Source organism: Erinaceus europaeus, chromosome 5 (genome assembly GCF_950295315.1).
Source record: "Erinaceus europaeus chromosome 5, mEriEur2.1, whole genome shotgun sequence".
NCBI lineage: Eukaryota > Metazoa > Chordata > Mammalia > Eulipotyphla > Erinaceidae > Erinaceus > Erinaceus europaeus.
In genome coordinates, this window is record NC_080166.1 from 56290662 (window position 1) to 56307847 (window position 17186).

Below are 17186 nucleotides of genomic sequence, written 5' to 3' on the forward strand. Positions count from 1 at the left end.
CCTAACAACGACAACATCAATTACAACAAGAACAATAACTACAACAATAAAACAACTAGGGCAACAAAAGGGAATAAATAAATATTTTTAAAAAGTTGATTAATTTTATTATAATGAGAGAGACATATAGAGAGAAAGATACAGCTCAGTTCTAGCTTATGGTGGTGCTGGGGATTGAACGCAGAGATGTGTTATATTTAATTCTGACGCTCAGCTTATTCAATTGATTAACTATCACTAGTTTTGTAATTAATGAAACAGTGTTTAAAATCACACACATATTATGGCCTAATAAAAAAATTACAACTTGAGAAAGTCTGTAAGTGAAAGTCAGAAACTATGTGGATGTATTGTTTGTGATGTATTTTAATTACTTACTCTGCAAACTTGTAGTGCCATTCTCCTGTGAGTGGATCGAGATCAAATAATTTGCAAGCCCATTCTTCACTTTTTGTTTTCCGATCTCTGGCAGACTGTCTTTGAGCTTCTTCCAAAACATACTTCTCTTGAGTAGCTTCTGTTTGATCTTTGGCATTTATGGCTCGAGTTACTCGCTGCCAGAGTCTAGTACACGTACAAGGAGAGCATTAAAAAAGGAACCGATCATTTCGTATCAGTCTTTCTCAATGATCTCATTTATAGATGGAACTTAAGAATTAAGAACCATAAGGGGAAACTTGGACTGGGTGTGGTGTATTGCAGCAAAGCAGAGGATTTGGGGGGAAGAAGGGGAAGGAGTAGGACGAAGGGGCACTGAGCTTGTCCTTGTGCTTCGCACCATGTGCGCTTAACCCGCTGCGCTACCACCAGGCCCCGCAAATTCTACATTTTTAACAAGCTCCCCAGATGACTCTGTTTAAGGTCCATTATGCCTGCATGGGCAAAGACAGCTCACCTGGCAAGTGCTACCTGAAGTGCTGGCTGTGTGGCCCAGGTTTGAGCTTAGTTCTCACCACTCTGGGGGAAGCAATGGGGTTGTGGTGACTTGCATTCTCTCCATCTCCCTTCTTACCAGAAGAAGTCTGCCCCAGAAACAATAGAAACATCTACCATCCTCACCAATCCAAGCGTGCTATGCTATGCTATGCTTCCCAAATTTGGACGCAAGGATTTATTTCTGAGAACTTTCCAGATCAGAATCTCTGAGGGTAGGTCCAAGGTTTTTTTTTTTTTTTTTTTTAAATGCTTCCGAGATGATTTTAAAGGGCAGCCATATTATGGAGAACAGAAATGTTACTGAGATAGTCTTTTCTTCTCCCAAAGTTTAGATTTTTTTTCTAATCGGCCAGTAATAATTCCGTATCTATATTCCACCAATCTGGAAAGACAGCACACGGGCTGAAAGAACAGAGGCTGTTGGATAAGAAGGACTCGGGCTGAATCCTAGACCTGCCACTTCTCAGCTGGTAAAGTCACTCCTTACTCTGTCTTGAAGATTTGTTTTTCTTAATGTCTGAAAGGTTAACTCTCAACAGCGAGGATCACAATTACACCCAAGAGAGAATTTTCAGAACTGGAGTAAATATATTCTTCCATCTTCTGAAAACTTTGATAACAGAAGAAAAGGACACAGACTTACAGCTCACTCCCCACACAGTGAGAATATGCACACTGGAACTTCAGTGAGGATTAAACTGCATAATGTGTAGGAAGTACCTAGCACAGTGTCTTTTAAACAAATGCCCCCTTTTCCTCACATGAATACCAGACAATAAAATTAGGCCATATGTTACCAAACACAAAAGTCAATTCCAAATGGATCAAGGACTTGGATGTTAGACCAAAAACTATCAAATACTTAGAGGAAAATACTGGCAGAACTCATTTCTGTATAAATTTTAAAGGCATCTTAAGTGAGATATATTCAATTACAAAGAAGACTAAATCACAAATAAACCAATGGGACTACACCAAAATATATAAGGAACTTAATCAAACTCAGCAGCAAGAAAACAAATGACCAAAAATGGGGGGAGGATATGAACAGAATAGATGCAAAAGGCCAAGAGACAGATGAAAAAATGCTTCAGTCATTGACTGTCAGAGAAATGCAAATAAAGATGACAGCAAGATACCACTCCAGTCCTGTGAGAACGTCACACATCAGAAAAGGTAGCAGCAACAAATGCTGGAGAAGTTGTGAGAACAAAGGAACCCTCCTGCACTGCTGGTGGGAATGTCAATGGGCCCAACTCCTGTGGAGAGCAGTCTGGAGAACTCTCAGAAAGCTAGAAGTGAGCTTACCCCATAGCCCTGCAATTCCTCTCCTGGAGATATATCCTAAGGAGCCAAGCACAACCTTCCAAAAAGATCTGTGTATACCTATGTTTATAGCAGCACAACTTGTAATAGCCAAAACCTGGAAGCAACCCAGGTGTTCAACAACAGATGAGTGACTCAGTAAATTGTGGTCTATATATACAATGGAATACTATTCAGCTATTAAAAATGGTGATTCCAGGGGTTGGGGGGTAGTGCAGCAGGTTAAGCGCACATGGCACGAAGCCCAAGGACCAGTGCAAGGATCCCAGTTTGAACCCCCAGCTCCCCACCTGCAGGTGGGTCACTTCATGAGCCATGAAACAGGTCTGCAGGTGTCTCTCTCTCTCTCGATTTCTGTCTTATCCAACAACAATGAAATCAATAACAATAATAATAACAATAACAACAATAAAAAAAACAAGGGCAACAAAAGGGGAAAAATAACCTCCAGGAACAGTGGTTTCGTGGTGCAGGCACCAAGCCCCAGCAATAAATCTGGAGGCAAAAAAAAAAAAAAGGTGATTCCACCTTCTTCACCTCATCTTGGATGGTGCTTCAAGGAGTAATGTTAAGTGAGATGTCAGAAACAGAAGGATGAATATGGAATAATCTCACAGACAGAAGTCAAAAAATGAGATCAGAAGGGAAAACAAAGCAGAACCTGAACTGGAGTTGGTGTACTGCAGCAAAGTAAAGACTCTGGGGTTGGTGGAGGGCTCGGGTCCTGGAACATGATAGTAGAGGAGGACCTAGTGGGGTTGAACTGTTATGTAGAAAACTGGAAAATATTATACATGAACAAACTATTGTATTTTTACCATCGACTGTAAACCATTAATCCCTCCAAAAGAAATTTAAAAAAAATTGGACCGTATGCACATGATATTTCTGGCTTAAAAGTTTAGTGATCAATCTAACAAGAATGTAATGACTTCAGAACAAAGTATGGGGGCAGTGGGAGTGCACCTGGCTAAGCACACACATTACCACGCGCAAGGATCTCATGTTCAAGTCCCTGGTCCCCACCTCCAGGGGAGATGTTCCACAAGCAGTGAAGTAGTGCTGCAGGTATCTCTCGGTCTCTGTCCCGTCCCCCCCCCCCCCTCTCCAGTTCTCTCTGTTCTAAAAGAGAAAAAAACACCTAAAAAGCAAACAAAACAACAACAACCCCTACCCAGGAAATGGAACCTTGGTTACTCTTTAGTCCTCCTTCAGAGGACTGCATGTCCACGGCACTGTCCTGGTGTTTTAGACCAGAGGTGGGGATCCCCAGCCTCCAGGCTAAAACCATCTGGGCGGCTCTACCAAGGCAACTGCTGGCAGGACTCAAAACATAGTACTCTAGGGGCTTTGTTCACGGCAACGTTATATGCTAATTTTTAAGTTGAGGGCTTTGTGTGGCCTTTGAATCATGTTATAAATATCTAAATTGTCCTTAGTAGAAGAAAGGTTCCCCACCCGTTTTAGAAGACACGGCAAAAGTCTTTTACAGACACCTCTCACAGGGTGAGGAGACATTCTACCCACATGCTACCTTGAGTTCTACATGCCTCACCCCAGCTAGTGAACAGCTGCCAGGTTAAGATCAGGAACCACTGAGACATCCTGACGCTTTTCTAATCTACCCTGGAACAGGTTAAGAAAAAGGGCAAAGCTCAAGTTTTAGTTCTGAGGCAGAGAAAAGAACAGGCTCATTTTTATTATGCTTATTTGACATTCAAAGGTAACAAAATAATCCTGTCACATCCCACAAACACAGAAGTATTTTGCTGAATTAAAATAAAACAAAAGGTAAAGAAAAGTGACTTCACTACTGAGGGACAGAAAATACTCTTCTTGAGGATAGCCATGAGAATGTTACACTTACTTTTCTGATTCAAAATCTCCCTGCTCTTCAAATTTTACAGTGTGCCTTATTAATCGCCACTGCTTAATGTCTGGGGTAGGATTCCAGAAAACTTCACAATTATCCGTCTTTTTGTCGTTAATGAAAACTTCACTGTCCTATATTTGAAGGGATTAAAAATTAATGCAGAGCATTATCATCGTTTAAAGACATGGTAATATGATTCTTTCTGGTACTTAATTCTATAGTCAAATCCATTTTTTAAGAAGGATTAGTTTATTCATGAGAAAGACAGACAGACAGACACCCCCCCCCCACCTCAGGATCATCACCCTGGCACACGGAGTCCCAAGAATTCTCTCAAGGACCTAAGCTTCATCCAACCATCAGCTCTCAGACTGTAGAATGACTGTCTTTTCTGAGAGAACAGGGTGCCTCACAGCTGTGCCATGTGGTACTGCCAGGATGGGAGCTGAGCTATTTTCCTGGCCTTTAAAAATAATTATATTTTACTAACTAAAATCACTATGAGGCTTCAGGATTAGCACAGTCATATAGTATTAGCTTGTTGGGGAAAGTCACGATAGATTCTTTTTTTCTGTTTTTTGATGTAAAAATGTGTCGTGACTTCTGACAACCTAACAGTTTGTGCAGTAGTTTCATGCTTGATGCTCGGAGATCCTAGGTTCAATCCCCCCACCACCATAAGCCACAGTGAGCACTGCTCCCTACCCAAAAAACCCTTCTAAAAACTAAAAGAGGCTAACTACTACTCTTACAAATGTCTCATTTTTTTTTTTGTCATTTAAAAAAAAGCATTAAGAAGGGAATCGGGCGGTAGCGCAGCAGGTTAAGCGCAGGTGGCACAAAGCCCAAGAACTGGCATAAAGATCAGAGCCTAAAGGTTAGAGCCCCTGGCTCCCCACCTGCAGGGGATTCGCTTCACAGGCAGTGAAGCAGGTCTTCAGGTGTCTATCTTTCTCTTCCCCTCTGTCTTCCCATCCTCTCTCCATTTCTCTGTCCTAACCAATGACGATGACATCAATAACAAAAACAATAATAACTACAACAGTAAAATAACAAGGGCAACAAAGGTAATAAGTCAATTTAAAAAATATATTTATTTTATTTATTCCCTTTTGTTGCCCTTGTTGTTTTATTGTTGTCGTCGTTGTTGGATAGGACAGAGAGAAATGGAGAGAGGAGGGGAAGACAGAGGGGGAGAGAAAGATAAACACCTGCAGACCTGCTTCCCCGCCTGTGAAACAACTCTCCTGCAGGTGGGGAGCCAGGGCTCGAACTGGTTTCCTTAAGCTGGTCCTTGTGCTTTGCGCGACCTGCACTTAACCCGCCACGTTTCAGCCCAACTCCCCCATAAATAAATATTTTAAAAAAGCATTAAGACTTGTTCATTAATCCTTTCTTAAATAAAAAAATTTTTTAAAAAGCATTAAGACTACACATATAATACTAGTCAGTATTTTAAAATTGGCTATGCACTTAGAACACTCATGAGATTTCACAATTTTACTAAGTAAACACATTTCAAACAATTACATGCATAGTCTCAGAGGCCGTCTCCAAACTGTCAAAGCAGACCAGAGCTACAGTGAGGTGCTGGGACTGACTATGTATGCACTCAGTATATTTGCAACAACTTGAAAGATTCTCAGCATCAAAATTTTGAGCACAATCTTAAGAAATTTTGCTTTTTTCCCCAAATGACATTCAGAAAGAATGATAAAAATTATGTAACTCTTAACTGAACCACTAGGTCAATTTCACTTTTCTTCTTCTTCTTTTTTGTACAGATAGAGAGGCAAAGAGGTAGAGATAGAGAGTAAAAGAAACCATACCACTGAAGACCCCTTCAATGCAGTGGGGGCTGGGCTTGAACTTGGGGGACAGATGGACACACACACACACACACACACACACACTCACAGACGGCACAGCAGCATACTAGCCAAGTCAGCTATTTTCAGAGGCCAGGGGGTGGCACACCTGGTGAGTGCACATGCCAAGTGGGCTATTTTGCAGATCCATTTTCTTCTAATTTCCCTCCATTTTCTGCCTTTCAGAATGTAGAATACACACTGGCTGAGCACCCACAGCGAGTGCACCATGCACCTGGGCACGGCCACAATCCTTTTCTTTGCCTCCAGGGTTATTTCTGGGACTCCGTGTACCACGAATCCACTGCTCCTGGAGGCTATTTTTTACTTTTGTTGTCCTTGTTATTTATCATTGTTGTTATTATTATTGTTGTTATTGCTGTCATTGTTGTTGGACAGGACAGAGAGAAATGGAGAGAGGAGGGGAAGGCAAAGAGGGGGAGAGAAAGATAGACCTGCTCCACTGCTTGTGAAGTGACCCCACTGCAGGTGGGGAGCTGGGGACTCGAATCGGGATCCTTAGGCCGGTCCTTGCACTTAACAACCCTTTTCACTCCTCTGATTTCTTAACAAAATCACACAGGTGTGGATTCAGGTTAGCAGAAATGAAAATGTCACTTACTCATCCCATCCTTCTCAAAATAACAGTTTCATGGGGAATGTCTCTGTTCTAGGTCAGACGCAGTGGACCGCTGTGTTTAAAAGTGGGGGCCTGGGCTGGAACCCTTACTCCATCACTTTAAGACAAACCCTGTCCCCACTTCTGTAAGACTAGGATAACAACTGTAACCTGCCTTACACGTCAATTATATCAAACACTGAGAGTTAATCTGAGTAACATTTCAAAACAATACATAGTAAGTTCTGGTAAGTGTTAATTTTTTACTGGTTGGTTTAAAGCTTTAAAAAGATAAGTATGGTTGATAACAGACCAACACCCAGACGAACAAAGTATCAGGTGTTTGAGTTAGTATTGTTAATAGTTTGAGTTATTTCCCTGCCCCCCCCCCAATATTTGTTAAACTGGCTCTTTAAAAATACTTATTTTTGGGAGTCAGGCGGTAGCGCAGCGGGTTAAGCTCAGGTGACACAAAGCACAAGGACTGGCTCAAGGATCCCAGTTCGAGCCCTCAGCTCCCCACCTGCAGGGGAGTGGCTTCACAGGCAGTGAAGCAGGTCTGCAGGTGTCTATCTTTCTCTCCCCCTCTCTGTCTTCCCCTCCTCTCTTCATTTCTCTCTGTTCTATCTAACAATGACATAAATAACAACAATAACTACAACAACAATAAACAAGGGCAACAAAAGGGAAAATAAATATAAAAAATTTTTAAAAATTAAAAAAAAAAGAGAAAAAATTATTTTTGAGTGTGAGAGAGAGAAACACCAGAGCACCAATCAACGCTTAACAAATGGCATTCCAGGGGCCAGGTGGTGGCGCACCTGGTTGAGCACACATATCACAGTACACATGGACCCAGGTTCAAGCCCCCAGTCCCCACCTGCAGGGGGGAAAGCTTTGCAAGTGGTGAAGCAAGTTTGCAGGTGTCTGTCTCTGTCTCTGTCTCTCTTTAAGATTTTATTTATTTATGAGAAAGATAGAAGAGAAAAAGAACCAGACATCACTCTGGCACATGTGCTGCCGGGGATCGAATTCGGGACCTCATGCTTGAGAGTCCAAAGCTTTATCACTGCACCACCTCCCGGACTACTGTCTCTCTTTCTTCCCCTATATCTCCCCTCCTCCTCTCAATTTCTGGCTGTTTCTATCCAATAAAGAAAGGTAATAATAATAATAATAATAATAATAATAATAAAGGCATTCCAGGGAATCGAACTTGTGGCCTCACGAGCCACAGCTGTGCAAGTTCTGTGTTCCAATGAGATACCTTCATGGCCTGAGGTTTATTTTCAATAGTGATACTTTTAGCAATGGAATCAAATTGGTTTTTTAAGTGTCCATTAATTTTTTCCCAGAGAAAAACATTCTTTTTGTAGAGGTAGTGTCTAAAAATACTTACCCAATGGCCTTCCAAAGTAGCGAGGACTTCTTTTCCCAATTTAAGTTTCCCTGATATTTGATTGACACAGTCACTACTACCTAGAAATGGCTTTTAAAAGAGAAAGCGTTTTAAAATGCATCCTATTTTTCACTTATACATTCACATACAAGTGGACACAAATAATGGAGAAGCATGCATACGTTGATAGTTACAGCGCCAGTGAAGAAGAGACACATGTTGAAAATTCTGACTCAAGCCTTAGAAATATACAAAATACAATTTGAATTTACTGCTGTAGAACATGGGTAAAAAAACAAACAGGCTACGTTTTGTCTTAATAAACACAATAAGAAATATCACACTTGGGTTTTGTGTAGCTTCCTGACCCAAGACTATCCTTCACATTAATCAAAAACAACTTACAAGTAAAGGCAGGCCTACTGACAAAATGGGAAACCTATATATGTTTGTAGAGTCAGCCCCTATGGGTGACCTTGGGAGAAAGACTGCAGTTTCCCTCCATCCCTTTCTTTCTCTTTCTTCTTTCCTTCCCTCTTTCCTTCCTTCCTTCCTTCCTTCCTTCCTTCCTTCCTTCCTTCCTTCCTTCCTTTCTCTAGAGCACTGCTCAGCTCTGGCTGATGGTGGTGCAGGGAACTAAACCTGGGACTTCAGAGCCTCAGGCATGACAGTCTCTTTGCAGAACCATTATGTTATCTAATTCTAATATTTCAGTTTATTTTCTTTTCCTTTTTAAAATACTGCAGTTTCTAATGGAGGGGAAAGGGACAACTCTGGTGGTTGGAACTGTGTGGAATTATAACCTTAGTATCTTACAATTTTGTAAATCAGTAATAACTCACTAATAAAAATAAATTTGAGGAAAACTTTAAAAACCTGAGGGAGTTAACTCACCTATTAAAAGAACTTCTCCATCAAAATGAAACAGTGAAACAATGCCAGCTAGAAAAGATCCCCAAATATATTTTGGATGTGCCTGAATGAATGTACTTTGAGGTACTGCTCTCTGCTCTCAGGCAAAAAGCTGATGTTCCAGTCTAACTCTTAAAGATGTCGTTAGTTATCTAGAGAACTCATGCCACGATTTTCTAAATTAATATTACTATGCAAGCAAGATGTTTGCTAAGATACAAATCAAAGGGCAATGCAACAAATAATAAGAGAGATCCTTTTTGTTAGAGACAAACAGCTGAGCAGCTCACTATCAACTCTGGAATGAATTAGTAATAATGCTTCTTTACAGACACGTATATGCTTCAGTACAGTGCATTCTTAGCATAGTGACTGAGGCTGGGAAAGAGTTCACTTTCCCTTTCACTCAGAGGAGGACAGGGTTCCCCCAGATGGTATTTTTAAATTTTAATTATTTGATAGACAAACAGAAATTGAGAGGGAAAGGGGTGATAAAGAGGAAAAGAAACAGAGGTACCTGCAGCCCTGCTCCACCACTTGTGAAGCTTTTCCCCTGCAAGTGGAGACCGGGGGCGTGAACCTGGGTCCTTGAGCACTATATTGTGAGTACTCACCCAGGAGTTGGCCCCTTAAATATTTGTATTTGTAGCACAACTCCACTTTAATTACATGACCCTTCCTATCATTCTGTACTAACCTTTAGTTTGAATTCAAGTATTGCACTGTATCCAGTTTTTTGACAGGTAATATTGACCGTTCCTCCAAGCTCCAATGTCATTGTGCCATAGAGAATTCCTAAAGGAAAGGGATTTTGAACAACAGCTTGAAGGAACAGACATGGTTAAAAAGTAGAGCTTTATAATCTACTTTCCAGATAATTCAAATCAGGACTTAATACAAATTTATTATATTATACTCCAGGCAATTATGCTATAGAATCAGTCATTATTATTCTTATGCTGGTCCTTGTGCTTTGCACCGCATGCATTTAACCTGCTGCGCTACCACCTGACTCCCTAGGAATCAGTCATTATTATTAAGCTAGTAATTCAAAAGAAGTCTGTCCTAGTCTTTTCAAATCACTATATACGCATAAACATGGCTTTGCAGCATTTAGATAAATAAGTTTATCCACATTACTTATAGATTTCATATTTGAAAATTCACTAAAAACATATCAGCAAGCCAAAAATCAATACCCACAGCACTTTATGGTCATTCAAGGACATGCCAAGTTATGAGAATTCTGGACCTCCTGATGTGGACATTTCTGCTGATGTCAAACAAGGAACCCTCTGGTTTCCTATTTCATCTCTTCTATTGCCAACAGTGTTCTTTGTGCAGTGTCCTTAGTCCCCCACCTGGGTGGGTGTTTTGTTTTATAGCCTTTGGGCTTTAAGCATTTAGAATGGGCCCTGTGTGGGAATGACCCGCTGCTGAGCAGACACAAGCACAGTAGGTCGTGATGTTCCTCCATGGAGAACATCCAAGTGCTAACGAGCGTCCCTTGGGCATGAGAACTAGCGCTCTTGGCTGTCAGTGCAATGCCAAGGGTCGACAACAAACACTAAGTAAACGTGTCTTCTTAAGATTATAAAGCAAGGCTAGAAATTGATTGATGTGAACGGAGTGACTAGTGGCTCACATAAGCTTTGTGTTAAAAAAGCAACAAAAATTTAGCATTCACAAATTCAATGTTTGTTCATCAGTACTGCAAATAACAGGCACCAAACAATATAAAAATTGTCCTGACAGGGTTTTGTGGCCAAAACTTGGTGACTTCTGAGTTTTTAATTGTTAGACAGGGGGCTGGGTGGTGGTGCACCCAGTTAAGTGCACATAGTACTATGCGCAAGGACCTGGGTTTGAGTCCTCCTATCCCCACTACCTGCAGGGGGAAAGCTGCCTGAGTGGTGAAGCAGGTCTGCAGGTGTCTGCCTCTGTCCCTCTCTATCTCCCCCTCCCTTTTCAATTTCTCTCTGTCCTATTGAATAAAGAGAGGAAAAAAAAAAAAAAAACAGCTGCCAGGAGTAGTGGATTCCTAGTACAGACACAGAGCCCCAGCAATGATGATAGAGGCAACAAATAAATAAACAAATAAATAAAATAAAATAAAGTTAACAGGATACGTGTGAGTATGGACATCATCAAATTAAGCTCTTCAAGTAGTCCTTAATATGCAAAGGTACAGTGCTTATGTCCAAGGAGAGAGAAGACTACATAAAATCTCTATTTATTTGGCTATGGAACTCTTTCTTACTCTGCAAAACAGTATCAGAGGCTGAAGGTTATTTGAAGAACACAAAAAGGTGACACAGTTATTACTGTCTCTGCTCGCTCACAAGGGCTTATAATATTTTTTTTCTGTGTAATAAAAACATTGCTTGCAGGGTTCAGGCGGTAGCACAGCGGATTAAGCGCTCGTGGCGTAAAGGGCAAGGATAGGCCTAAGGACCCTGGTTCGAGCTCCTGGCTCCCCACCTGCAGGGGGGTCACTTCACGGGCGGTGAAGCAGGTCTGCAGGTGTCTGTCTTTTTCTCCCCCCTCTGTCTTCCCCTCCTCTCTCCATTTCTCTGTCCTACAAATGACATCAACAATAATAATAATAACCACAACAAGGCTACAACAACAAGGGCAACAAAAGGGGGGGAAATGGCCTCCAGGAGCAGTAGATTCACAGTGCAGGCACTGAGCCCCAGTGATAACCTGGAGGCAAGAAAACAAAACAAAATAAAAAGCCAAAAAAACATTGCTATGAAGCAAAGTTTCCTTCTTGTTGGCCTGGCATGGGTATCTACTTAGGACTAATTTTATCTGTTCCAAATGATCTAAAATTTAAATACACATTCTGGCCAACTGAAATCCTAATTTCAGATACTTTATGTCTATGGCCAGATCATGCCTGAAGCTCTGTGAGCATCTACCCTGGAGCCACAAGCTGGCTGGTTCTGTGCTCAGAAGCATGGGGCAGGCTCTGAGAGTCAACAAGCCAAGAGTTTAACCTCCAAATTCTTCCTGACTAGCTGGGCTGCCTCAGGTGAGATTCTGAGCCTAACCATAAGTCTACGCATCTGTGAAATTAAGTCATTTAAATAACTTCTGTTATTATAAATCAGTTCCCAAATAGAAGATAAATACCAAAAAATAATAATTTTTGACAGTTACCATTATAGCAAATGACCGTGTTGAGTGTTTATGCTTATGACTACAGAGATCTTGACTCTGCCACATTCTAACTGTGATTTCTTATTAGTAGTAGTAGTAATTGCATTTAGTTTTTTAAACCGGAGCAGTACTCAGCTCTAGTTTATGGTGGTGCTGGGGATTGAACCTAAGGCCTCAGAGTCTCAAGCATACGCCTGTTGTGCAAACAAACCACTATGCTATCGCCCCTGTTCATTTTTCTCATTTATAAAACAAGGATACTATTACCTACATCCTAGGGTTGCTGAAATGATAAAGCGAGTTTTTTTTTTTATTTCTTTGATAAAGCGAGTTTATAAACACAAAGGGTGCAGAATAGCTGGGTACAAATTTCAGCTAAGTAGTAAATTAAGTAACTAATATCTTCAGTTGTAACTTAGACAATAGGGAAAAAGGTAATAGCTTGGAAAAAACAACAATACCCTGCCAAATGAGGATGAGTAAAATTGAAAGGGCTTGACAGACATCAAAGTATAAAAGAGGGAGTGGCGGTGTAAGATCACAAAAATAACTTCCAAGGATCCTGAAATAATGGACAGTTCCTTCCAATTTTAGAACCTGTACATAAGGCAAGTCAAGTTCTGTTATAAAGCAGCCTCTTCTGACAAGACTAAGTCATAAGAAACCTGCTCGGGTGGATGAACTCGCCACAGAAACATTCAGCAGATGACAGCAATGAGACCGAGTCTTAGCAAGCCAAGGACATCTGCGTGCAAAAACCTGACCCATCAGCCCCAGAACCTAAGGTATCACGATCACACACGTTTACTTAAGAAGCACTCGAAGGCAACCTTTAGCTCCGGCATGGAGAACATGTACCTTTACAGTGAGCGTATGGCATGGTCATGACATAGTCTTCGCCTCTGTTCAGGAATGTCAGCCGGGCTTCTCCTTCCAGGATTGCAGACAGTGAGTTTCCTGAAATGACGACCATTTACGGACTTTTAGGAATCTAATTCAATCAAATCAATCCACAGGTCTGCAGGCGTCTGTCTTTCTCTCCCCCTTTCTGTCTCCCCTCCTCTCTCCATTTCTCTGCCATATACCATGGCATCTGCAGTGTACTGTCTTAAAAATGTATCAATTTCAATGTGCTCAAACATACACTTAAATAAAACATTTATTTGACTTTTATTTATTTTACCACAGCACTGCACAGTTTTGGCATATGGTGGTGTGAGGGACTGAACCTGGGACCCTGGAGCCTCAGGCATGAGAGTCTCTTTGTAGATCCATCTTGCTATCCCACACCCTCACAATACACTTGTTCTCTTACATCTAAAACATTACTCGACTTACATTTTACTTCTTACAGAGCAGGTCCTTACAAAAGGAACAGTTCGATGCCTGTTATTTTATTTTTTTTATTATTTATTTTGACAAAACCATAGGATAAGAGGGGTAGCACAACTCTCCACAATTCCCAACACCAGAAATCCATATCCCATCTCCTAATGAGGCTTATTTGAAAAAAAATCTTAAATTGAACATGAAAAATCCCTGAGTCACTATATAGACCATCTTGTCTACTTTTGAATAAAACATTATTTCTTATCTCTAATTTCCGTTAGTTAAGCCCAAAGTTTCAAGTGCTTATAATTGGTATGCTAATCATTATCGATAACATTAATAATTAAAATTACTAATTTCAAGTAACTGTAAAAATAAATGCATTACACATAAGTAAGCCCAACCAATGCTAAAACTCCATGGTATTTTCTTCTGGCTCTTTTCCTATATGTATTTCTCTCTTCCCATTTCTCACTAGTCGACGGAAGTAAAAATACTTAGTGTAAGTGACCCCTCCAAGCACAATCAAGGGACATGACTTTCCACCATCCAGACAGCTTCTCCTGCTCCCTAAGCAGAGTTCATCCTTTTCTCCAGTTCTAGGAAACCACTGGTCTAGTTCGTTCATTCCCTCCATCCCTACCTGCCTACCTGCCTGCCTTCCTATTGTCTGGTTTCTTTCAATTGTACCAACTCTAGAGGGCGTCACTGAATCACTAGTTGACAGTGTTGGGCATCTGTCACTCAGCAGAATGTTTTTCAGATTCACCCAATCAGTATGTTGTATTTTTAAATATTATTTGTCATTTATTCTTACTTCTTCTTCTAGCGTTTGCCATTTATTCTTACGATCAGTAATATCTACTTTATTTATTGGATACAGATAAAGAAATTGGGAGGGAAGAGGAGACAGAGATGGACTTGCATCACTGCTTTCAAGCTTTTCCCCTCCAGGTAGGGACCAGTATGCTGTGAGTATTCAGGTACAAGTCTTTTTGTGGACCTGTCTTTCCATTTTTCATGGGTAAATACTTAGGAATGGAGTGTCTGAGTTTACATTTGGACTCAGGTCTCTGACTGACTTTGCATTTCTGGTATGTTACTTGGTCCGAGGTTAAATATCATTACTGACTGACCCTGAACCAACTGCTCTAATTATATATTGGGTTCCTTCTCTCTATATTTAAAGGCTAAAATAGAAAAACAAACAAAAACCTCATCCCTCAGCTACACTGAAATGAAACAATAAAACCCTAGTAGAGGGCAAAGCTAAAGAAATACACTTTGTATGCTGAATAACACAACTGGACTTTCAGTGGACCTCAACATAGGATATACACATGCTGATTTTCAACGATGTAACCTGGAGACTTACATGTCATAATGCACTGTTGCTATAAACACACACAGAGACAAGGGCTGGCTATAATGGGCAATTATTCTCTTCTGTTAAGTGACATTTGTGATGAATTTACAAATATGTGATAGTTATAAGTCATTATGCAAGTAAATATAGATTCTTAAATTGACATGAATTCCATACTGAAAACAGCCCAATACACATGCCCACCCTTTAATCAGAACACTGCTCAGCTCTGGCTTATGGTGGTTTAAAGCTGGAATTTCGGAGCCTCAGGCATGAGTGAGAGCCCTTTTGCATAACCATCATGCTATCTTCCCTATGCCCCCTCCCCCAATATACTCTCTTTCAACAAAAGCTTACGAAAACATTCTATCTACCTTCCAGAAAAGAGGGCAGACTGAGACTGGAGGAAACTTACCATAGAATTTGGATTTAGCGAGAATACTACCACTAAGGCAAAATCCATCTTTTCGGTTACTAACATAAAACGCAGATATTGGTGGATGGTGGGACACCTATTGAACACAGGACAAAGTCACTAAATGAAAATGAAGCATTGTAAACATACTACTGTTTTATTACCCAAAGTTCAAGTCTTAGAAATATAGTCTAGTGAATACAGAGCAAGCTTGTCTAGGTAGTCATGTTCAGTACTGATGGCAGTGGTGAGCAGGCACTCAGGCAGTCAAGCAAGCTACCCCTAGACTGTCCTGCAGAAGACCCGAGTGGAGGAATGGCACCTCTGAGGTTAGGTTATGATGACACGTCCCTCCCCCCCATTATCTCTGAGAGGTCAGCGTTCACCCTGTGAAGAAGTCCTCTTCTCAAAAAGTCATGTGATGAGCTGGAGCTGGCATTCTCAAGCCTAATCAAACCTTCAGATGATCATCAACCTGACTGATACTCTGACTGCGGCCTCCTGAGAGACCCTGAGCCAGAACCAGCCAGACCCCTTAAACTCACTCATTTATTGTGAATAATAAATGCTTGGTGTTTTAAGCCAGTAAACGTTGGACCAATTTGTTATACAGTGATGGATAATCAACACAGCAACTATCCTTCACAAACAGGCTCTGAAAACCTAATAAAAACCTTGACAAAGATGTTATTTTAATGGTCTGATATTTTAATAGATACACCTTGTGTTTACTTCAGAGACAAAGCTAAAGTCACTGTAACTCTCCTTGACTTCTTGAAATATTTCAATTTGGTGATGAATTATAGCAAGCTGAGATGAAATACAAGGTGATATAGTCATGAACTTAAAAATAAGTATTTTCCATCTGAAGAAATCCATCTGACAAAATCTCTAGGGGATGGTTAAGAAGATTGTCCTATCCTTCTTATGGCTAAAGTGAGAATCACAATGAAGACCTACTGTTGTTTTAAGTGTCGGATTCCTTGGCCTGTGAGGATGGGAAGGGGGAGCAAGTGAGAATCCTGAATGCAGACTCTGTGCGTGCGTGCGTGCGTGTGTGTGTGTGTGTGTGTGTGTGTGTGTGTGTGTAAATTAAGGAATGTTTAAAATCAAGACATGTTTTCTGATAAGAAGCAGTGTTGTGCAGGGAGTGCATCTTCCAGGAGTTAACAATCCAACTAGGGAAGTAAATGTTCACTTAGAAGTTAAGCAACACAACAGTCTCAAAAATAATGCAGTAATTTGAGAAGGGGGAGTTCACTGGGAGATGAAGTCATAGGTAGGAATCAGGAATAAAAAGTAATGCTGGATTTTTTCAGATAGAGGACAGCTGAGAAAGAATACTGGCGTAGAAAATAAAATCAAAAGCACGAAGGGCCACGAAGCTAGCTCATTGGGCAGAGGCATGCCTTGCCACACATGTACGGCCCAAGTGGCAACCTCGGCACCACAAGGAGGTCCTGCAGCAACAAGGAAGCTCTGTGTCTCTCTCCCTATCTCTCCGTAGGAAAAGAAGAAGCAGCCCAGAGCAGAGTCCACGGCCTCCTGAAAGCAAGTACATTAAAGAGGAAAGACTGGACAAGGTTAGGGGACACTATGTCAGGTGAGCACACAGGTTTGACCACTTGAGGGCGGTGGAGAGGCAAATAATTTGAGAATCAGGTGGACAGATATGCATGCCAAATGGGTGTAAATTTAACATGCACGTCTAGTACCTGCTCAGCAATATAAAAGGTTTTGCTGTTTGTTCTGGGATGAATCCATAAACAACGGAAAGTCTCACCAAGAATAGGATTGTAAGGTTTCTTCAGTCCCTAGAAAAAACACAAACTTAAAATTACAAATATGGAAGATTCACTCATAGTAGTTTAAACCAGACCGAATGAACTTAAATGCAGCTATTCTTTTTATTCACTTATGCATGTACAGATGTAAGTGCCCTCAAGCCAACACTAGGGAAGCCATTTTTAATGTTTGA

At 40.9% G+C, this 17186-nt stretch overlaps 1 protein-coding gene across 8 annotated transcripts in view; it reads right to left on the reverse strand.

The window, feature by feature from the left end:
- Nucleotides 1–17186, reverse strand: part of OSBPL8 (oxysterol binding protein like 8) — a 182443-nt gene that overhangs the window by 11635 nt on the left and 153622 nt on the right. For all 8 annotated transcript variants that reach the window (XM_060191341.1, XM_060191340.1, XM_060191348.1 and 5 more), the window contains 7 exons: nt 16924–17022; nt 15209–15305; nt 12957–13055; nt 9631–9728; nt 8022–8111; nt 4130–4266; nt 379–564 (listed from right to left, as the gene is read on the reverse strand). In XM_060191341.1, coding sequence (XP_060047324.1) covers nt 379–564; nt 4130–4266; nt 8022–8111; nt 9631–9728; nt 12957–13055; nt 15209–15305; nt 16924–17022 — 806 coding nt within the window. The remainder of the gene's footprint in view (nt 1–378; nt 565–4129; nt 4267–8021; nt 8112–9630; nt 9729–12956; nt 13056–15208; nt 15306–16923; nt 17023–17186) is intronic.